Source organism: Melopsittacus undulatus, chromosome 5 (genome assembly GCF_012275295.1).
Source record: "Melopsittacus undulatus isolate bMelUnd1 chromosome 5, bMelUnd1.mat.Z, whole genome shotgun sequence".
NCBI lineage: Eukaryota > Metazoa > Chordata > Aves > Psittaciformes > Psittaculidae > Melopsittacus > Melopsittacus undulatus.
In genome coordinates, this window is record NC_047531.1 from 52,201,310 (window position 1) to 52,225,233 (window position 23,924).

General features: G+C 41.4%; 1 protein-coding gene across 2 annotated transcripts; it reads right to left on the reverse strand.

Annotated features, from left to right (window-relative positions):
* Positions 1–124: 124 nt before the first annotated feature.
* MKRN1 (makorin ring finger protein 1) lies at positions 125–22,189 on the reverse strand. Of its 2 annotated transcripts, XM_034062816.1 has the most exons (9): positions 21,948–22,189; positions 14,218–14,346; positions 9,848–10,077; positions 8,507–8,569; positions 4,208–4,434; positions 3,529–3,743; positions 2,732–2,842; positions 2,137–2,275; positions 125–1,696 (listed from the first exon to the last, which is right to left on the reverse strand). In XM_034062816.1, exons 1-9 carry the CDS (start codon positions 22,118–22,120, stop codon positions 1,484–1,486), a joined length of 1,500 nt encoding a protein of 499 aa, XP_033918707.1. In that variant the 5' UTR covers positions 22,121–22,189; the 3' UTR covers positions 125–1,483. The 2 variants fall into 2 exon arrangements, with proteins under 2 accessions (XP_033918707.1, XP_033918708.1); XM_034062817.1 differs by lacking the exon at positions 8,507–8,569.
* Between the last annotated feature and the right edge of the window lie 1,735 nt (positions 22,190–23,924).

Consider the following 23,924-nt stretch of genomic DNA (forward strand, 5'->3'; position numbering starts at 1 on the left):
TTGTGTAGGAATTAGGAATAAGTACCAAATGCCTTTATATTTACCCAAACACCCAAAACCGATCTATCCAGCCAAAGCACAGAAGCTTCAAACTTAAAATAACAGGCAGACTTCTTGTTTACCTTTTTTCCTTTTTTTTTTTTTTATTTGGGAAAAGTGCTTCTTACAAAAGGCAGCTGCAAAACAATACGTTATAGACCTCAGAACAATTTCTCATTCCATTTAAAAGTGAAAGGAGAGGCAGTCTAGGGGACAAGAGCAGCAGGAAAACAGATCACGGGGCATCCACAAGTCAATAAAAAACAGAGATAATGTAATGCAAGGTTAAAATTCCTGTGCCGGGGCTTTGGTGGCAAAATAATTTCTTAATGCAAATTACAGCCAGAAACTGCATGACTGCCTTTGTAAGCAGCAACTCACATAAACTGAAGAGCTTTCCCAGGCAACCTGCCCAACTCAGATGCGAGAGGCACAGCGATTTCCTAGCGAAGCTCAGGGCTTAGGTGGTTACATCAGGTTCTAAAACTTACATAGCAATAAAGCTAAAGGGGCATCTCTGGTGTTCCTTTGAGCCCACCTTGGCTAACCGGATTTCTGCTCCTGGACAACCCTAATCATACACATGAAAGGGAGTTGGTGTATTAGGGAGTGCCATCTATTAAGTTAAGTGATAGTTAAGATCACTGCCACATTCTGGGCTGAGACCACTAAACCAGTTTCATATCCAACTGGAGGCTAGACTTCATGCACCAAGAAGGGATGAAAGATGGTTTTGTTACTTTTAACTTACACAGAGTCTCCCCATCCTTGAGGTCCAACTCTACAGTTATCTGTATATACACATAGAGAGTTCTCCTTTCACAACGACATTTTCCTTTCATGCTAAACACAGTAAAAACCCAGAACGTTCACACCTGGTTCTGGTTACACAGTAGTAATAGTAATGTGCAAGTAAACAAGAGACCAAAATCACAAATGAAGACGTGTACATGAGTGGGCCGGAATGGCACTGATGCCATAAAGAGAATTTTTGTCTGGCCTCAAGTCAGAAATATCGGTACAGAGACAGAAAAACGGCCATCAGCCAATTTACATCCCCACTGCATGGCCACTGCTCATTTTTGTATCTGGGCTCTTCAAAATGAGTGTGGAAGTCCTGTAAACACTTTAACCCTGGAACTGGGTGAACTCTGTTGGGTACACATATGAAGCAACAAACCTAAGCTAACTGTTTGACAGTTAAATTCATTTTTACAAAAACTAACATTTTAAAGATTTATTTCTTGTTATTTGTTTAAACAGAGGAAAAACAACACTCCTGGGGTGGGAGGGGATGGGAAGAGACAGACCCTGGGTAAAAGTTATTACAACAGCACCTGGAATTGATCGGCCTGCCTAGGAGAAACACAGGCACTGCCACAACACCACAGGTAATAGCTACTGCCTGAAGCCAAGACAACAGTCCACACTCCGCTGACAGGTGCTATAGATCCAAATCGTAATAATCTTCCAGCTCATCATGAAACAAGTCCCACTCGTCCTCGGAATCTGTTAGCTCATCATCGCCTCCTGCTGCCAACAGCATAAGCAACATCTCACCAAGCTCAAAGGTCACCACCTCATCCTCATCGGTCTCAAACGGATCACCGTTCTCTCGCTCCTCAATGAACTCCCAGAAGCGATTCCTCCGCTGGGCCTGCAAGTGGAAAACAAGGATTTCCCTGGGTGACCAAGTGGCACCAGGCAGGACTCCTCTCAGAAGCTGACATGGTTCAGCCCCTGGCATACTCTGACATAGAAGAAGCCATGTTACTCTTTCAGGCAGACACTGACCTTCAGCAGAATTTAACCCTTAGACACCTGTATTAATGCCACCCAGCATTTCTATTTCAGTATGTTGGTGTATTAGGAATGTTATTAAAACCTAAGTTTTCTATTTTAGCCTTCAAGATTCACATCCTTTAGACAACCTCCTTTAAATTCACCATGACAGATGTCTACCAGAAGAACAACAAAAACCCCATCAAATCCACAACCCAAAAGTCAACATTTCTCTGTCCTCTTATCAAAGCAGCCTATTTATCGTTCACCCCTCTTGCACACTGTCTAGAAAGAAGAAAAACCAGCAGCACTGACCCGGAATCTACTTGACGTTCCCACTTTGGGTCTCTGTGGCTCCTCTCGGCGGCCATCAGGGTATGCATGCTTGTAAAAACAGTTCCCTCCAAAAGGACAGCTCCCACGGCCTTCATCAAAATACCTGCATGGCTTGTTGCTGGAAAGGAAAATATCACAACCCTTACTCACAGCAGACCCCCAACCAGACTTCAGAACTGCATTTACCTGTAGTCTAAAAGAATCTCAGATACCCTTTGGAGCTGAAGGTATTTTATTACTGTAACACCTCTATGCAGAAGTGATGCATTGCACAATGTGTTTAGGTCAGTGCACGCATACGGCACTGAGGGCTCACAGTGCACAGGCTCATGCTACCATATGGCTACACCACCAGTGTTCTACATATGGAAGCTAAAGACTGAGGTCAAAGACCATAGGAAGAGCTTTGCAACTGTATGGTTGCATGCGCCTGTGGGCAGACAGGCAAAGACGCACTTCATGCATGGTGGTGGAAAGGAGGTGTAGTGAGAAGGCTTTACATCGGTACCCTTCTTTTTTAGGTGTGCCTTTATCTCTGCAGTCTCAACTTGACAGAAGGCTGCAGCGCTCATACCTCATTGCCTCCTTGTATTTCTGAATGAGTTTCTGCTTCTCTTCCTTCTCCTCCACCCAGTACTCACTTGGAATGACAAAGTTAGATGTGATTCGACATTCTGGGCAGGACCTAGGAATGAACAGACTGTGCTACAAAATTCCACATGACAGGGCACTCTCCCCTGTATAACAAGCCATGGCATATTTCCATCTCTAAAGATGTACTGTACCCGCACGCTTCCCGTATGAGCTTTTTAAGCTAGATTCTCTTACACATGAAGATTAACTAAACTCTCAAGAGTTATGGCCATAGCAGCTGGTCAGCTTGCCTGAGAAAGGCTTGAAAAAACACTTCACACAGACTCCTTTTTCTTTAGAATTAAATACATTTATTTTGCCTTGATTTTTTTGTATTTGGTTGGAACTTTGCTTTTTTAGAACAGCTTTTAAGAGGACAAATGTTTTGTCAATTGATTAATGAACTAGGGCAGTAATGAATTAAGAAGCATACATTCTGAACTGCCTAATCTGTTTTCAAATTCCTGGCCAGGTGTCCAAGATGCAAACAGTAACCATTGAACAATATGCTACTAAGTGCAAGTTTTCTACTATTAAGTGAGTTTTGCCAACTTAATCCAAATTAACCAAATCAGAGTGTGAATGTTACCCCAAACAATTATTTAGCTTCCAAACAAAAGTTAGCTTGCATTAAATGCAATCTCTGTGCAGTCTGCACCTGGAAGTCTGCTACAAGTTGTCAGGACTTACTAAGCTCTTCCATTAACAAAGCACAACTGAAATGGGAAAGTGCCTCACTTTATAATCTTGCTCTCAAATTGCTTAGCACTCCTCCACTTGCGGATGCACTTCAGACAGTAAGCATGGCTGCAGTTGGAGAGGATCCCAAAGCGGCGCTCACTGGGATTAGCTTTCTCATACACCACCTCCATGCATATCCCGCACACCATGTCTTTACTACGCTGGACGGCAAAGGAAAGCTCCATGTCCTTCTCATGAGCTTCAATGCAAGACTGAAAAGGAGACACAAAGGAAAAACTACAGAGACAACTGGTCACCTAGTGAATTCTAAGCAGGTTTTAAAGCTAAGGCTTACTCTCCTATACTGCATAATGGAGTATGATTAAACTGTAAAATCTTTATTCAAAAAATCTGCTCAGATAGTGAAAATAAATTCAGAGCCCAAATTCCTTTCTTTAGCCATTGCTTTTAAACATGAAAAAGGCAATCCAAAAGAGCATCCAGTTTTACTAGGCAAGGAATAAAGCTTTAGTATCTTTAAGCAGACTGCTCTCCCAGCGCAGATAAGGAAACCCAGCTGCTTTGGAGTATAGCCATAACATGTAACAGTCCAGTTTACAACAGGAATTTCATTCATTGCCTGACCTTTCAAATGAAAGGGAAGCAGAAACAAGTGACTGAGGAGCTAGGAAGTAATAACGCAAAGCTGTTTAACACCAGACAGTTGCTTGCTTACCTTTATGTGCTCGGATCTCTGCGCAGCATCAACTGGATGCAGGACCTGCAGGCCACACATATCACACACATCCCCATGGATATACACACAGTTTTCTCCATAACGACATTCTCCTACTGCAGCGTAGGGGCACAGCTCCTTCTTTATCTCCACATCTTCATGCTGCTTTTCATACTCCTCCTCAATCACCAATTCCTGCAAGGGTGCTTCAGCGCAGGAAGGAGTGGCTGGGAACAAAGTGAAGGACAGTAAGCAATACCTTCAGATTAAGAGCACATGGAGTGAGTATACATTGTTTTAATGCAATGTAATCTTTGGGTAACCCTGCTAAAGTTATCCAAAGAGAATAACAGAACCAAGGTTAATTTCCACCCAAGTTCCACACACCCTCAACCTGAACCAGTGGTCATTTCCCACTCTAGAAAGCACTACCATTTGCCTTCTCCTTTGATCCAAACAAGACTAAAGCTAACAATGTTTCAGCGGTCAGATTCAGATCTATTTACAGGCTAAAGCAGCAGAACAAAAATCTCACTAATCCTCATCAGCTTAAAAACACTTTTAATAAAAACTCCAATTCAGCAACAATAAGGTTACAAATCTTTCACTGCCTTGAGAGTCAAATTTATAACTGCTAAAATTAAAGAGGCTTTTCCCCAGAAATCAAACAGCTGAAGCAATGAACATGTATTCAGCTGGTGTACACTGGTATGGAAACACTACACCAGCACTTCCTTATGTAAAGGTGAATTAGTACTTGCTCAGCCTGAACCACAAGACTGTCACTCTTCTAGACTCCCATCTGAGAGCAATATAAAAGCTGTGTCCACACCTCTCAAGGCAACTATTCTAGGTGTTTGCCAAAAAGCTTACCCTACACAGATATCCAGTCTACCAGTCAAACATGTATACCTAGCTTTAAGAAACTGAAATGCATCTGGGTATATTCAGGGCATTCTAAGCTAGCCATCAGTTTTGCAAACTCATAAGTAAATTCCCTTACTATGTTTCAAATTGAACTGAAATCTGTATTGTTTCTCTTCCTCATTTAGACAGCTGCTGCTTAATACTTCTCCTTATACGTCCAGAACATACCGTTGTCTATGCCACCAGAAGCCAAACAGCATTTTTAGATCACTACATAAGTTACAATACAAAAGCAACAAGTTTGAAACTGAAGATAAAATAAATACAGGAGAGTAACAAAGCATTGCTATATTCAGGATGAACACCAGAAAGAGCAGCAACTGGGCTTCATTTACATAACCAGTAGCTGTTAGAAGAATTTTTAAAAGTTTATTCTATAAGAGATTGTAAATTTTATAAGTTATAATTCATTTAAGTTTTTCATCCATAAGTTATAATCCATAGATTTTAAATCCATTTGAGTACTAGATTTGGAGAAGTAAGCAAAAACTACCAAAGGCATAGTTAGACCAGTAAAAGTAAAGGATTCTGATCTCAAAAAGGATCAGAGGCCGCACACTCACACTGTCTTCATCCCCACAGAGCAGAGAGGTACAATAAGAATGTATCAGCCCATTCACTTTTGGACATAGAAAAAGCAGGTCCCCGAGAGCTCACGCTTTCACAGGGTAAGTAAATATTGTAGTGTAGGAAAATATTAGCTCCCAAAGTAAGTGCAAGTCTGCTTCTTGAACCATCTCTGACCTTAAAGGTCACTTGCACTGATCTTGGATCAGTCTGTTTGCTAGAACAAAGCAAGTGAGTGACAGAATAACAGGCCAGCTGTCAACCTGTTCATTTTTCAGCATGAGATTCCCAACAAAGAGCTCTTCATTACCTTTTCTTCCCCGTGAGTTCTAGTGAACTGGCACCAAAGAAAGTAACAAGTAGCCATACAACAGACTCTAGCCACTCTCATTTAATAGTTGAACATGATATGAAAATTTGTACTTATTAACTGAAATCCTGCCCATCCCCCTCCCAGTTTGAAATCCACTTCCAAAAGTAACAAAAATCACAACAATCAGTCAATTTATATTTCCTCAACTGTCCCTTTTGCTAGTGTCCTTTCTAGCTGATGCTAGAGATTTTTCTTACTTATCTGATTCACAGGACTCCTGACATCTAGTTTGACTGTTACTGAGGAAGAAGAGTTTAGCAGAGCATAGTATGGATGAGAAGAAGCCCATTAGACAGACAAATGCACCCAAATTTCAAAGGAATTGAGTGATACAGTACTTTTAACAGGGCTGGCAGGATCATCTTTGCCTAAGGCAATCCCCTACTCCCCTGGAAAATGCATACTTTGAAGAGCAACATATGAAGCTTCTCTCAAAAGAAAAAAAAAAACTTTCAAATCACCTGCACCCCTCTTGAAGATATCTTTTGTAAAAACTTTATTCAGTAAGGATTTCATTCATTAAAACCAAAACAAAACCCCACTTATTACTTGAGGTTCTTTGAGAATAAAGGCTTTGAAGTCTTACCCCTCCAGAGACTGACTTAGAAACCCATTTATTTACTATGCTGGTCCACAGAAATACAGCAGAGCTTTGTATCTTGGCACAAAAGTAAAAGTAAAGTGTTGTTACTTGAAACAAACCAACCAACAACTATTCAAGTCAATAAGCACATTACACAGTACAGGTACTAAATTCCATCCCAGTCCACAACATCATCCTTGCAAAAAAAAAGAGAAACCGATTTTTAGTGACCAGACACCCAAACAACACGATACAGATGTACAAATGTCAGTCTTCAACAATGGCTCTGGGTACTTCTACAGTACAAGGATGGGAAAGGAAAACGCATGCTTAAAGTAACATTAGTTTTCCAGTCCCAGTCTTCTGTGCTGTCCCAGCACTTCCCCTCAATGAGAGTTGTATTTCTATAAAATAAAATTTAAATAAATATTTCCACTTCTGAGTATCTCAGCTTCCATAACCTAAAGCCCTGCATGCCTATCTTGTGGACCTACTGCAATGCATCTGCTAGTTTTGCTTCCTCTTTGAAAGTAAATTAGAGGAACTCACAACACTCCACTGGCTCAATAACTCTGCATCCAACAGCCCTGATTTACAACGCTTATCTAAAATTCTGCCTGCTGTTTCCAAAACCACTACTCTCCAGCAGGTGGACCCAATCCCCATCTTCTCACTGCCGATTTCAGAGTTAACAGGGTTAAATTCCTGCTAGTGAAAAAAACCTAGTTCATAAGCTTCAATTCACGAACCACCTGTTTTCACTCTAGGACATACTTCGCAGCATCAAATACATTCCTCTTGTAGCACCAGCAAACAGCCACCCAATTCAAGGTGTTTCTTGCATTTCTGCCTATCTACTCTCCCTCAACTATTCTAGAACATCTAGCAGCAGTAGCAGCAGAACAAATACAGAAATGTGGCCTATCTGTACATCAAACAAGTATCTTATGAATCATTTCCGTTTTCTTTGCTAGGCCTTAAGGTAATCTTCAAGTTTAGTCCCAAATCAGAGAATCACCTATATTAGCAGAATGTCTTGTCTCACAGTAAAAGAAGTGCATTATAGCCCAAGCATCGCACAATTAAACCGCCAACCCCAAATCTTCAGCATTCATAAGACAGCTTAAAACACACAGGCTTCTAACTTACCTTGGGAAAAAGGTTTCATTTTAAGGCTTCCAAGTACCTGTACATTTCCCCAGGCATTTGACAAGAATCTGTAAGGCTTTAAAGTACTCACTGTAGAAGTCACTGCACACACCTTCCTGATCACTACAGTAAGATATTTTATCTTTATAGCTTAATAAAGACAGTGGCTTCAGAAAAGTAAAGTTTTTTAAATGCAGCTTTTAAGAAGTCCCTAAAAGAATTAGCATTATCTAGCACAGTTCTGAACAGAAACAGCTGAGTATGCCTGTACCTTAAAATACAACAAATTTCAAAGGATACAAAACAGAATAGGAACAAAATTCAGAGAAGAGAATGCTATCTAACAATCTGTGGCAGCCACATGAAAAATAAGCCTGATGCCTTAGAAAAAAGGAACTGCTTCAGTAAAACTAAGTGACTTAAAGGTATAATGAAATGGCACTTACACTTCAGGAATTTAAGAGAAAGCACCAGCCCTCCTTTAAGTAGTAGGTGTATTTAACAGATCTCCAGCTGTTCAAATTAGCAATGAATTAACTTCAGTGGAGGGCCACCTAGCCATTAAGAGGGTGAAACCCATGAAAAGCGACTCAGAAAACTGGACTTGTTCATCTTTAACAAGTGATGTCATTGCTGTCTTCAACTACTTAATGGAAAGGGAAAGGGAGGAACAAAAAAAGAAAAAAAAAACCAAACATACCACCAAAATCCCACAGGGCCAGATTCTTCTCAGATGCGCACAGGTCAAGAGACAGAAGGCAAGCTGAGGCAGGGAAAAATCCAATTACATACTAAGAAAGAGTTCTTCCTTGTGAAAGAAGTCAAACACTGCAAAGGTTGCCCAGAGATTATAGCATTTTGAACATCTCTGAGGATAGAGATTCAACCAACCAAAGCCCCTGCCAACCTGATATAGCTGACCCTACCCTGAGCAGAAAACTTAATTATATGAAATCCAGAGGTCCCTTCCAACATGAATTATTCTATTCTGACTGAATGATTACGAAAAAGGGATGTGCTTTGTTTCAATGAACAGAGAAGCTGTATTTTTTATGACAGTAATGTGACGCATTTACAGGTAGTAGACATGTTTTCATCCCTCTGGACTATACCCAAGTCACAGATACACCAAATAATTCCAGAATCAAACTTCTCAACAGCACTATACAAATGATAATGTTGCTCAACCATTCCTTTCCTCTTCCACAAATCAGATGAGAACAGGGTCCACCAGCACTCTAACACTGATAAGGTAATTCTCTTTTCTGATCTGAGAATGTGAGCAGTGCCATGGAGGCAAGTATAATCTGAGCACTGTATGACAACTTCAAACTTTTCTGGACATAAGACGTATGTTCTGCACTCAATTATTTGAGTACTCATGGCCATAAGCCTTCAGTTTTAGAGGACCAGACACTAGCAATTATGCCAAAGTAAACATCTTCAGCCTGCTTTTCACTTAGATTTTAAGTCTCTGTGATTTCTTTATGCAGGGAAAGGAGATCAGCATACTACTTGAACAGTCTGGTCCCGTATGATGAGCTGCTTCGATCTCATTCTCAAGACAACCTGTCACAGTGTTAGGAAGGCATGTCTCAGAAGGGTAACTAGAATAAACAATGTTCAGCCTCTGGTCTGAACTGCCATTGGATTCATGAAAGCAAGCACTAGGCTCCAATTCATTCTACAGAAATCTGTATCTCCACTGGAAAATGTTTAAGACTGAAAAAAAAAATCCCCAAGCAAAACCCAACCCCAAAACAAACCAACCTCCCAAAAACCAAAAACAGCAATTTATCTTTCCAAAGTAGCGATAGTAATAGCAGCACCACTATTTTCTTCTCCCATTACATATACACAGTAAACTCCAAAGAAGAGATTCATACAATTATGGACATCAAAAAATTTGAGTATATGTGAAGGACTTATTCCTTGAAGTGATTAATAAATATGAATAGCTGTATCCAAAAGCAGTAAAATGTACTACATACAAACTGTTGACACATGACAGAAATTTACTGTTATCCCTTGCTCAGCTTACCACGTCCACAGTATGGCTGCCCAGGGACAAATTCTACAGCATTCACCCAGTCTTCAGCACCTACTCCTGCAGCTGCCAGATCTGCACTTTCATCTTCTATCTCAGCAAGTATTTCTTCAACTGTTTCAGGGAGTGATGCATAGTCTGAGGATACTGAGGGATAAATTTTTTCATCTGGATCCACATCAGTCTCTTCTTCCTCCTCTTTCAGTGGCTTGGTATGTTCATATCTGAAATGTTGAAACACATCATATCAACTCTTTACCAAAAAAAAAACCAACCAAATAACCAAACAACAAAAAAAAAAACCAACCACACCACCCCCCCCAAAAAAAAAACCTCCATAAAGCAGCCCAAGGTATGTGAAAGAAACTGACTGATTAGATATAAACACACTATTTGGAAGGAGAACCTAGGCTTGGAAGAAAAAGCCACTGATGACCCTTTATGAAGACATGCTTCCACCTGCGTAATCTGGCAGCACTGCTTAAGGAAACAGCACGTATTGTCATCATTTTGGAGGAAATGGAACAGCATGCACAACTCTTACTTAACTCACAGACTGAGCTTCTATAAGAACTCCAAAACCACTCACATACCTATTATGCATGTGTAGTATAAATAATAACTGACCTGAAAGAGATAAGTTAGTTCATTCAGCCTTAAAAACCACAGACTATAGGCAGACCCTGCTGTCTCAGACTACCTTGTGGGAAGCCACAGGAAAGATGCAGCCAGAGTCTTCTCAGAGGTGCAGCAACAGGAAGACAGTCAGCAGACAGAAGCCCAAAATGGGAAGTTTCATTTAGGTATTAGTAAAAAACAATCATGGTGAGAGTAAACACTAGAATGGGTGCCCAGAGAGATTGCAAGATCCTAATCTTCACAGATAATGCAAACAGGAGTGAACAATGTCTTGGGCACCCTGACTTAAGATGGCTCTGCTGTCCGCAGAGCTCCAGAGATCCCAACAAGCCTAAATTGTTCTTGTTCTGTATTTGAGCATCTTATCTCATTCAGATTTTACAATGGATTTTAGTAGTTATTTCTAATGCCTCTTTGACTTCACCGTGAAAAAGGATACTCACTTTGATCCCTACAACCCACAAACAACAGGAAAACGCAATTTCACTCAAAAATCTGTCTTCCAGTATCTAGTACACTAAATGGGAATATAAATTACAGGTGTACCCCAATATGTCAAAGAGGCTGGATGATCTTTAGGGTCCCTTCTGATCCTAACCATCCTATGAATCTAAGATTTGCTGACTAATTCCAAGTACAAAGGGAGGGAATTTTTTAGGATCATACAGAACTTCTAAGCAACTGTGATTCATTTATTTCGTGTCAAACTGAAAACAACTTAAGTGTCACAGTTCTTGCTTATTAAAGAGATGCCTCCAACCAAATGTCAGCTTTGAAATCCTAAGGAAGCTATGAAGCACAAACTTAAACTTCAAGCCTTCATACCTCTAGCATCAGTGGCCTCCAAAATGAGGAAAGCAGGACAGCCCACTTGGGTGCAGGAATGAAACACTAGAACTTCTTGTCTTCTCCCTCCCCTCCCCCCTATAAGAAATTAAGTTTTACTAATGTTTAATATCCCAATTGACAGCAGTGTCCTCACTCACAATTATCAAGAAATTTAAAATCTAAACACTCAGAACATGAAGACAAACCTCTACAATTTTTTCAGCTATTTTAAGTCACATGATATTCAACCCAGTACTTAAAGGAGGCTTCTGGACATTTATTGTGAAGTTCTGTACAGAATTCTTGTGCAACAGTGAAAGACAAAAGGCTACACATACCATTGGACCACTTGTTCTTCCTGCTGTGGTAAAAATGACTGAAATAACGCATGGAAAAACAATGGTAACAAAGTAAAGCACATTCCTTCATCAGCAAGTACTGCTGGGAAATACACTGCTGAAGACTCAAAGAAACAAGTATTAGAACAAACTGCAGAGTGTGGGCAGATTGCTGTACTGCTGGATGAAAGTAAAGATGTTTCTAACATGTCTCAGCTTACAATGTCTGCTAGATTCTGTTTCAATAATGAAATACACAGAGGACCATTTCTTGTGATTCACTAAAGAAAAGAGAGACCAGAAGAGAAATATTCTCAATAAATTACTTCCTTATTAAAGACAGAAAGATGCACTGGAGAAGGTTATCTTCTCAACAGTAAATGGGTTCTTTAATAAAAACAATCTTTTATGGAAAAACTGTGCACTGAAGGAGTCCCTGCCTTGACTAGACTGAAAAAAAGATTCCAGGGTAATGTTACAGAGACAGCACCATACCAGGAATTCATTCACTGCATCATTCATAGGCAAAATATTGTAGCAAAGACGAAACCAGAAGCACACCAAGTGCTACATAATGTCATTAACATGGTTAATTTTACAAAAAAAAAAAGACCTTTCAGTAGTTGAATCTTTACAACACTTTGTTATGATAAAGAACCACCACAAAAATCTGTACCACACAGAGGTTTGCTGGCTATCTTGTAGCAAATAGCTTAACAGTTGTCAAATACGAGTTATGCATTTTTCTTCACAAAAAGACGAGTGCTCCAAATTTGCTGACCACTTCCGTGATAACAAGAAGCTACCACCAGTACACTGCCTAGCAGGTGTTTTCAAAAAACCCACACACATGCAATCTTTTCCTTTCAGGTAAGGCATTTTAAGAACAAGTAACTGCTTTTTGAAAGAAACTTGTGGGATAGAGGTAACATTTTGAAAATAACTGTTCTGAAACACTTCCACAATTATATGATTTGGTTGCCAAAATCAATGCAAATGTTATCAACTATAAAAAAAAAACCAACCCTCTATCTTGTACACTTAGGTCTGGAAACAGATTTCCCTAACCTGTTTAAGAGCCTTCCAAACAAAGGTTTCGGACCCGTCTCTTAAGAACATAAAAATGCAACACCTTCCAACCGGAAGGTGAGAAGAGCTGACTGACATGGACATTTATTTGTCAAATTTTAACAAAAAACTTTGCATTATTGGTGGACAGAATTGAAAAATTATTATCATGCACTAGTAAGGGCAGCCAAAACTACAATTCTTCCTTTTGGCTCTACATCTCTTTATGAAAGATCTTTTTCACCTATGACAGTCATTAAAACTAAGTACTGAAATAAACTGAATTTAGGACATAACTCTCAAATCACTGTGTTAAAAAATGTTAAGCTGATTTAAATTAAAAAAAAATCAAACAAAACCAAACAACCCAAAGCATATTCTATCAACATTACTGTAAGTAAAAAAACTATTGTTACTAATAAGGCTTTTAGTGGGAGCAAAAATGGTTTGGAGAACTAGATGATCTTGAACATCCCTTCCAACTCCAATCATTCTATGATTCTATGCATAAAATATTGTTTATTTCATCTTTATTACATCCTTTTTTAAATTCTCATTTTTGTGTATGTTTTATAATGTACATAATATATTAGTACAGCAAAGTATAAATAAATGTATGTATATATATATATATATATAGGGGGTGTGCTCAAAAGTTTGCACTGATGAGGTGTGTGCTCAAAAGTTTGGAGAACACTGATCTACATGATCAAGAAAGCAACACTGGCAGATAAAAGGCCAGAGATGCTTATTTTTGTTACTTTTCTTATATGTTGTAACCATGTATTAAATATGAAAGGAAAGCTAGCAATGAACTACTGTATGGAGTCATGATGTAAATATTTAATCATGCATTAAAGCTGCAACAAGACAATGTCAAAACCCATGACAAATTTTAATAGTAAACTTAAGATGATGTAAACAGCCCTAAGCCTTTGCAAAACATCTAGTTCCTTTTTTCACACTTCTTTAGTTTTTAATAATGTCAGGGGTGTAAGTTAAATAATACTATGTTTTCATAATGTAGTGCCATTTTGTACAGGAAGCATTTTACAACCTACCATCATGAGACTCCAGTTATTTTTCCAAAATGGCAGCTCAAGTGCCAGGGCAGCAATTCCTGAAGACACCACACATAATTATAAAACAAAACCAATTCTTACCTGTTCAGGCTTTTATGATCACTTACCAAATGTAACTTAGCTCCATCAGTTCAGCTAGTCTGAATGTAGTCTCAGATTTCAATTAATTCATCTACTGCTGTCATTAATAAACACAACCTGAAAACTAGCACTTTAATAAAAACAGTTCTTGACTTGCCTTGGTGGTATATAGCAAGAGAAGGCAGTCTGTGACAAGAAGTTATTTCTATAAATTTTTGAAGTTGCCATGAACAATGAAAACACTGTAAGATCTATTGCCTTTGTGTGAGCTCTAATCAGGAAGGAGTGAAATTAATCCCCTGCGTGATGGTCAACAATATTTTTTTACCTGCAGAGATCTCCATAAGCACAGCATCCTCGCTGATAATACCTGCACACCATGGCAGACTGACCAGTGGAGAGGTCATGGGAGTAGCGGCAGTTGTCTCCTTCCTTGCAGACTCCATGCATGAAGTATCTGTAAAACAGAAAATCATTGTGAATTAAGGAGAAACACTGAAGCTGTAAAACTATTTGATTAGTTATTTTATAAATCAAGGTATGCTGAATTAAGACCACCACTAATGACCCACAGGACCACATTCCAGTATAAACATACAAACAAGAATGCCTGAGTAAAGATCAAGCCATAGCTATTCCATTGAACTGCAGGGTACCTTTAGGGACTTATGCTTATTAAAGCCTGAAAACCTTATCCTGGGCTATGACACAAAGAGAAAAGAGTCTTGGACAAAGTAGATGGGAACAAAGTGTTTTACTTGCAGCTCCTGTGTTACAACACCAACACCAACAAAAGCCTTAGAGAAGCCCACCACTGAATCCAAGAACCAGGATTAGCCATACCTAACTGAGTTTCTTGAGGGCTTCCAACTATTTGTATTTGTAAATAATTCAATCAGAATTCCCTCCCCAGGAATTCAAAACATGTTTGTGATGGATAAATACATCTGTCAAAACCAGAAACATTAGTTTTTGCCATAGGCGCCAAATAACCAGTAGAAACACCCTGCTGCTTGTCTTGAAAGATTTGTACCATTTCAAAGCTTTCAAGGACAGTTTAGTAAATTTTAACATCAAGTAATGTAAGTTTAATTGAGCATCCTCAAATTCAGCTACTCAAGAAAATTGAACAGTCATTTTCAATTTGTTTTAAATTAACCTAGAAGACAAGAGCTTCTTTAAATTCAAGGCATTCTAACTATTCAGACTCGGTGTTTATTTCAAAACCACAACTGAAAATATGGGTTTAAGTGCATCTTTCCCAATATACAAAGAAATCTTAGCTAAGGAAAAGAAGAAAAAAAGAAAAACAAGAAAAAAACAAACCTACCTAAGGATTGAAGCAACCAAAATGTTTACCAACACTTAAGTTTAGAAAGAGAACCATAGGCCCCAGATACCTGGTAAGATAGAGAATCTGTCAGGGTTCAGGTCTCACACAAAACACCACTTGAGGGAAGACTAAGAAGCAGATTATACCCTTCTAAGCCCATCTTGCTGCTGATAGGGGCAGTCCTGCCCTCCTCCTGTGGCACACTTCCACTGCTCTGTGCTGGTATTGCCACATCTATGCAGGCAGCAGAACCAGGTCCTCCAACCTACTGATTGAGCAACCCAGCAGCAGTCATGGCTTGACTTTGGGAACGAAGATTTGGGAAGGGTTTTACCCACACTTACTACAAGTTTGCAGATGGCTAAAAAGGCCAATGTGGGATAGGCAAATCCTGTTGCAAAAAGCACAACGAAAGGTCTCATCGGGTTGTATAGGTGGGGCGCGATTCTTTCTACGTTGCCTTTTCTCCTCCAGACTAAATTTGCATGTGTTCTCAAAGGAGACAATATCATTATGTATAGTGTGTCTCCAAGTCTCCTGATTGGAGGCCAAGGTGGACCACTGATGGTAATCAATATGGTCAAGGCTAAGCTATTGTACAATACCCAGCAGCAGTACAGCCAGCACATAGGACAGAAAAAACAGCTTTCAGCAGCCCAAACTAGGATTAGGATAGCTCTTCACAAAGCAACACATTCAAGTTAATATTCCTAAACTTCAAAGGTGTCAAGTTGTCAAATTGTGTGAATTCTGCATATATTCTTGGTCTACTACATTTTTAAGAAGTCAGATAAATCAGTGACCAATTCACCAAAATTACATGATCCAGTGCTAAAGGCATATTAAAAACTGAGGTGGGTCTTAAGAGGGATGAGCCCTCCAAGCACAAACTCAGTGGTATATTCCAGGTACTATGAACAAAAAAAAAAATCTGAAGTGGTTTTATAAACCACCAGCTGACACTTTGCCATCAGGCTGCAAGTCACACTGAGAACAATCCCTGTTTGTACACTGTAGCCACGTAGTAACCAAATAAGAAATATGGTCCTACCTTCTGTGATAAGTGGTATTAAGACCAAGATGAAGCTCTTGCAGGATATTCTCCCCAGAGAGAGGAGTACCCTGGTCAGATTTGACAGGTGGCTGCACAAACAGCCAAGTCAGCACACACCAGGAATAGGGTGTTCCTGAAACAAAACAAACACCCCACCCTCCATAACTAGTACTCTCCTCAGTGAATGCCGGGGGGGAAGGGGAGAAGGGCCGAGGAGCCCCCAAAAAAGTCCACCACCCACAAACTAACCCACCTCAAAGTCAAAAAATACCAACCCATGAACTTGTGGAACCAGAATGTAACTGGAATTTCTGGCTTGCTTGCAAGAAATGGGAGTCAAACCACTAGGGTACAGAGTACGTTGTTAAATGTTTGCTCTTTAACAACTGTTATCTCCACCCTTTGCTTATTTCCGCACAATACTGCTTCCCCCATGTGTTGGGGCATGCAATTTCATAGCCACCTGCTTACTCAGATCAGGAAATGGCTTCACATATAACCTGGCATTCCTTTTGCTGCCCCCATGCTTATTTTTAATCTACCTCAGATCACTGCTCAGCCCCACACTGCTCTTCAAGCCAACCAAGTGTTGGGACACCACTATGGCTGAAGTGACTAAGAAAGGAACCACCTTCAAGTGAGGGCTTTTTGGCCAACATAACCTAAATACACAAGCCTCAAAATGCTTGCTAGTGGACATGGAGTTCCTTTCCTTCTTTGCCAGCTTATGTTGGAAAAACCTCTGGAAATACAAATTCTGTGTAATTTTGAAAGTTGTCACAATAAATATGGTAGGCTGTAATTGGGGAAAAAAAAATTAACCAAACCTAAAACACAAGCTCAATTTAATTCAAACATCACTTTTAAAGGCCTGCAATCCCACACAGAAAGCTCAGCATCATTTGAACAAGGCGGCTGGGGTGGGAGGAGAGAGAAATGTATTTCTGCAAGGATTATACCAACTCCCCCTTCCTCAAGGTACGATCTTTTACTTTAAAGCCACAAATAATTTAACAATTTACAAATGAAATTACAGTGTTTGGCTAAAATACGCTTTGGTCATGTCAAAAAATAAACAGAGTGCGTTATTTTTGGTGAAAGGTAACAAAAATTCTGCTGAAGATCACCTTCACACACACAAGAGTACTCAGTTTAACTGTACCTTTATACAACAGCAATACCCACTGCCTCTCACTTTTGATTACAGGAAAAAAGAACCCCTAAATCTGAGAAATACATAAGTTACCTGCCTTACTCCAAGACATGTATATATGAAACTTGCATTCTGCCAAGTACTAGATCAGACCAAGTATATAACTGGATTTCCTCTAAGTGTCTGTGATGCTGTCTGACTGCAGTGCTTCTTGTCTCTCCAACTGCAGTAGCACCACTTGGTAAGGCTGCATGGGGAAAAATACCAGAGAACTCATCATGGTCCAAATCCAGATCATCTCCCCCAGCAGTGCACTGCATGACTGTGTAAAATACAAGTGATACCAACACAGGAAACAACCACCCAGAAGTAATAATTGCCCCCACTGGCATTTTATCACATAAAACCTTTTCAACTCATGTCAAGTTACGGATGCCTTGATCAGCATGTTCTGATTGTCATGGTGTACTTTGAAAAGGTCAAAGAACTCAAGCTTTGCACATCCAGAAGACTGAAGTCATAGACAATATCTGGCAGGCATTTTTTTGGAAACATATTGAGAAAACACTAGTCCAAAACCATAAAGGTAATCATAAACTCCCTGGAACTGCAACCACTGCAGGGAGAGATCACATGTTACAAGTGCTACAGTTTACTAGAGTGCTTAAAACTAAAGTTTATCCAGGTTTCAATGACCTTGATTTCCATGATGCTTTGAAGTATAATAAATTCATGAAGATTTGTTGGGTGTTTTTTTTCCCTCCACTGCTAGAACAATAATACTTCTATCACTTGCCATAAGCCAGAGAAAAGAATTTGCAATGCCTTTACAAAGACAACGCAGCATTAAACTCGCATAACTGCAGCCTAAAATCCTGAATGTGTACCAGCTTATTTCAGATGCTTCATTCTACATAGAGTCATTATCCCTGCAACCCTATCAGTGAAATCAGTATGTAATACTCCTTTGAAAGCTTGAAATGGGTTTACTTATTCAGGTGTATCTTTACTGCACTACCACTTAATGGGTAGCCCATTTTGTTTATTAAACTACTGGTTTTGTTGAATTAAGAGTGTTACACCTGGCAACAGATCTTCAAAAATTGAGAAGCTGCCATGACTGGGCAGAATAATAGCCAACTGCAGCCATTAGCTTCTTCAGGTGTCATGCAGAGACTGAGAACTCCCAGGGAAGAAAGTAGCGAGGAAGAGGCCAGGCATTCAGTTCTAGCACAGCACACAGGCGTTTAGCCATGTGAGTGGCTGATGAAATTCTACCCGAGTTAGTAACCTTAACAAAAAGGAGAAGAAAAAAACCCCCAACAAAACAAACAAAAAAAAAATCCAACAAACACATAGGTCTTAATAACATTTATCTCCTTGTCCCTTCTTCTCTATGACCTTCAGCAAGAAGCTACTGGAGGATCCAGAACAGAGCAGCTAAGAGGCAATACAAGCAAGCTGTTAAAGAGGTTTGCATTCCACACCTTATCACTAATGGTGTACTGAATTAAGGAGATATACTTTACTGATTCAGATTCTTCATATTAAAAGACAGATAAATACCTGATCTAACTTTCCAAAAAGAACACCAAAGACAGAAACAGGAAGACAACTCTCAAAATATACTGATTACTTGCTAAGGGTTTTAAGTATGTTCAGTTATTAAACAAGTGAAATGTAATCTCTTTGTCAACTTGATGACCTTAACTATTACTGCGTGACATCTGGAAAACACAAGTACCGGGACCTCTAACAGTGACATGTGTTTGGAAAAAGAAGTCGGCTATACCACTGCCCAATAAAACTATGTAACCATCTGAAACTGGAAGGACAGACAAACTCAGTAAGGCCTACCATTCTTTTTCTTATTTCAAACATATCAATAAGATAGTAGAAGAATATTAATAAAAAGTAGTTCTAAATTAGTTTTATTCCCCTATGGTTTATTCCCGATTAAAGTATTACAGGTTATTACACACCATAAAAACCAAGGATATTGGCTTTTAATGTATTCCAAGGATACTACACTAGCATGATAAAATTCTTTACCCAATCCATTTATCCTATCAGGTATTCAAAGGAGCAGCAAGAACTTAATTCTACCCATTCTAAAACTTCCAGTTCTGACAGAAGTATTCCTTCACCACCACCATGCAGTGGTAAATCCTTATGCTGAAGGAACTACTATCTCCCAGAAACTTATCAGACAGCATATTCTGTCAACCATATGACTACTTAAGTAAATAAAGCCTATAAACAAATAAATTGTGCAGTGTTACTCAAAGTAAACTGCTCTACCTGCTTCATTAGAAACCTGCATTTTGAAATTCAACCCCTTCATCTCACATCTAAATCCTCAAGCTCATTTATTAAAGTGTAATAAGATTTAACAGTAAGAAAGGTATTTTCTTGGATATATCTTACTGAAACTAAACTTAGAAAACAAAATTCTTATCACATATTCCCAGAAGCTCAAATCGGAACTGTTAATTTCACTTTATAGTCTGAGGAAAGCTATTCCGCCTACAATTTGAATGACCCAATAAAAAGAAACAAGTAAAGAAGCAACCAAGGCAGTGGGATAAGGAGGAGGATCAGTCTAAAAGAACAAAAGAACAGAGACGTTCATCAGGTCCAAAACTGAGATCTAACTGTTGCTTAAGCTCACATTAACCATTACAAACCAGTAGCTTCAACTTCCTACTAGTCCTGTGTGCTTGTAAAGAAATATATTATTCATTATATAAGCTCACTGCACCCCCGGACCCTAATTAATGTGACTGCTTCTGTGCTCGGGTAGTCACTGTCTTCAATTAATTGATTCGTTGTGTCTGTTATCTCAGAACACATATATCTATCTATATCTAACCAATCCATTTCTCCTAACTGAGCTTTTCCATCTTCAGAAATTATGAGGCAATCGATACAGAGGGAGCACTCTCCTATACCCTTGCAGCTCACTGAAAAGCTGAGCTAAGCATTATTCCCGGTCGTTTCCTCATTGCTGGCCTACGTTTAACTGCCGTGCATTAAATATTAACTCGGTTATTCGTAGGCAAAATTCTTTGTGTGCTGAAGTACTCAGAAAGAGCTGAGGAACAGCTCTTCTCAAATGGACCCATTAACAGTGCATTAACCAAAATAAACAGTGATCAACGGTTAACTGAGCTGCTTTAAATACTGAGGGGCACATTTAAGCACAAAGTGCTTAAGCACAGAAAAGAAACAGGGCCAGCAGGCTCCCTGGAAAAGCCAAGCAAGGGCTATCAAAACTATTTCGATCTGCAATGGGCAAAACCGGAAAAATATGCAGAGAGAGAGATACAAAGCCCGTATCAAACCCCAGAGCCTCCTCCTTTCTGCCCAAGGGATGTTCCTATTTTGCTTCCTAGTGACTCTAGACGTATTTGCTCACAAAATTCAGGTTAAATGTAATTTACAACTGTAATTAGATTAAAAAAAATTTAAAATTAAAAAGAATTAAAAAAAAACACAAAATCAGATGCTAATCTTGGATTGCCACTTGCTTTCATGTAAACTGACTCATATTTCTATATTCACAGAAACTTTCATATTCCTTCCAGCCTGCAAACAGACCAGCAGTGTAAGTTTAAAAATAGCCCATCTGGCAAGCTTCACAACATGCAGCGTGATTTGCATAATCCCATATAAAAGATTTATCAGGAATACAGTTTAAAGGAAGCTACAGATAGAAAATGACGCGGCATAGAGAACCTTAACGTAACACAAGTCGCGGCACTCCTCGCGTTTTGTGCCTCGTCATGACTTCTCCCCGTCCTCTGCTTCAATAAATAACTTTTGCTGCATCATTCATGGGTTTACTGTCATTTCTGACTTTTTATTCAAGCGGTCCAAGAACTTAAGCAGTTCTGCACTTCCTGCTTTACCACGTTTTCTAGAACACGGTTTCAGGGCTTTCATTCTACCGTGTCCTTCACGCCGACCACTGCGGGCACACTTTCACACAATAAATAGCGGCCCACGGCACCTCATATGCAACCAGCAACGCTTCCCACCAGGGACAACAGCCACACCGATGGGGGCAGCGGAGCCGCAGGGAACACCCTCCCGTGAGGCAGAGGCAGAAGAAAGGCCTCAGCCCGCGGGGCCGGCTCTCAAATACTAGGCCCGGAGCGGGCCGTGTGCCGGCCGGTACTTTCAGTACTGCCCCCCCCCCACAGGCCCCGGCGCCGCCGCGGGGCAGAGCGGGGCCGTGCAACGGCTGGGCTGGGCTGGGCAGGGCAGGGCGCGGCCCGTCCGGCTGCGCGGTTCCCCGTGGGCCTCCCCGAGGGCACCCGGCGGGGCGGGGCAGGGGGCGCTGCGGCCACGCGCGGCACGTACGTGACCGTTGGGGGAGGGGAGCGAAGCGGCCCTGCGGTAACGGCCACGGCGCGGCGGGTGGAAGGGCGACCGCGTGGTGGGGGGGAGGGGTATGAGGGAAAGAAGGACGGGCGCCGTGACCGCCCCCCCCCCCCCCCCGCGGGCAGCGCGTACCTGCAAGTGACCTGCTTGGTCCAGCCGCCTCCTTCCAGCCCCACGATGGGCGGCGGCACCCCCGCGAAGTCAAAGGTCGCGGCTGTCGCTCCCACGTCCGCCGCGGCGAGTGTCCCCGGTGCCTCAGCAGCCGCGGCGTCGGCCGTTGTTCCCAGAGCCACCGCCTCGGCCATTACTGTTTATCCCACACAGCGGCAGCACCGGAACTTCCGGGAGCACATCCTTCCGGCCGCGAGAACGGGGCGCAGTCCGCCGGCGGGGCGGGGCGGGGCGGGGCAGGCAGCCGCAGCGGCCGCTGGGGAGGCACCGCCCCCCGGCCCAATGGCGGCTCCGATTGGTGGAGGGGAGCGCCCAGGCGGGAACGCGCCCAGTGACGGATGGGGGGGGCGTTAGTGTCATTGTCCCCGCTCGGCCTCCGTGACGTAACGGCGTGCTTAGAACGGTCGGTCGCGGCCTTGGGGAAGGGCACCGCCGTGTCCTGGGCCCAGGCGCAGCCGCAGACGCCGGACGGGGTGGGCTCTTAAATGGCAGCCGGGCGGGCCTGTGGTGGTGGGGTTCTTTCGGTGCGCACGGGAAAAGGGCCGTGCCCCTCGCGGAGGAGCGCGTATCGGAGCGTAGCGCCGGCTGCGTTGGTGGGAGGAGGGAAAAGGGGCCACTTGCGCTTCAGGGGCCCAGTGTGAATGTTGGAGCTAGGCCAGCAGAGAGTTCAGTGCTGCTAATTCCGGGTGAGAAACAGGTCCTTCTGCCATAATAAATCCTGGTTGGGAAAATACTGTTTGCCTGATGTGCATCGTGTCCTTGTCATCTTACTGTCAAGAGTCTTCAGCCAAGTACTAAAGACGGCCTGAAAAAGCAGAGTGACAAGCAGGGGTGCCAGGGCAAGGTGAAGAGAGAAGTCTGTCACTGCAGGGTTACTGATATTTTGCATACTTATTTGGAAATACATTAAAAAATCAAACATACCCAAGCTGCCAAGTCACTTCAGAAAAATACTGAAATTTAGCCTTTGTTCTGAAGGACACCATCCTGAAATGGCAGGACATTAGGAATTGCACTACAGCGATCAGAAGTGGCAAATCTGTGTGCAGGTTGCCTTGAAACATTCCTCAGATGACCTGAGGAATCAGGTAACATGAATGCCCTTGTTGGCATTTTCTGGAATGTGCAGAGCTGAGACCTGGGCAAACAGAACTCTAAATTAAAAGGAGGTGAAGTACACATACAGATTCTGATAGGATGGGGGAAACAGCTTTAAGATGAAAGGGAAAGAGGGCTTACGTTAGATATAAAGAAGTTCTTACGTGTGAGAGTGGTGAGGCCCTGGCACAGGCTGCCCAGAGAAGCTGTGGCTGCCCCATCTCTGGCAGTATTCAAGGCCAGGTTGGACAGGGCTTAGAGCAACCTGGTCTAGTGGAAGGTGTCCTTGCCGGTGCAGGGGGTTGGAACTTGATGATCTCGAGGTCCCTTCCTACCCAAACCATTCTTTGGTTTTAACAGACTTCAAAGTAAATGTTTGCATCAGAACAAAAGATTGCAAAAAGCTGGTCTTCACAGGATTCAGTGGACAAAGGTCTGGGCACAGAGATGTTTTGTTCTTGGAATGAACATGGTTTGTTGTATAAGACCAACCTTCACCCAAGATAAGGAGCTGGCATCAGACAGACCTTGATCCAGGTTCTCTGTGCAGCACTGACAGTGGGAAGCAGCAGCTGAGGTTATAAGCCCAGTGGTCAGTGCCATATAGTTTCAAATCCAGTTCCACAAATCGCTGTTATGAGAAAGCCAGGATGTTCAATGGAAAACTGAGCCACAAGGATCAGGAAGGACCCTTTTGACAGTTCATGCTAAAACAAAAAAACTTATTTTCTGCATCTGTGTCCATTACAGAGCATTCTTCATACAGTATTCAGCACTGAAACCAGAGTTCAAAGCCCGCACCAGGTTTGTACACTAGGTTAGTCTTACACTCCGTTAGAA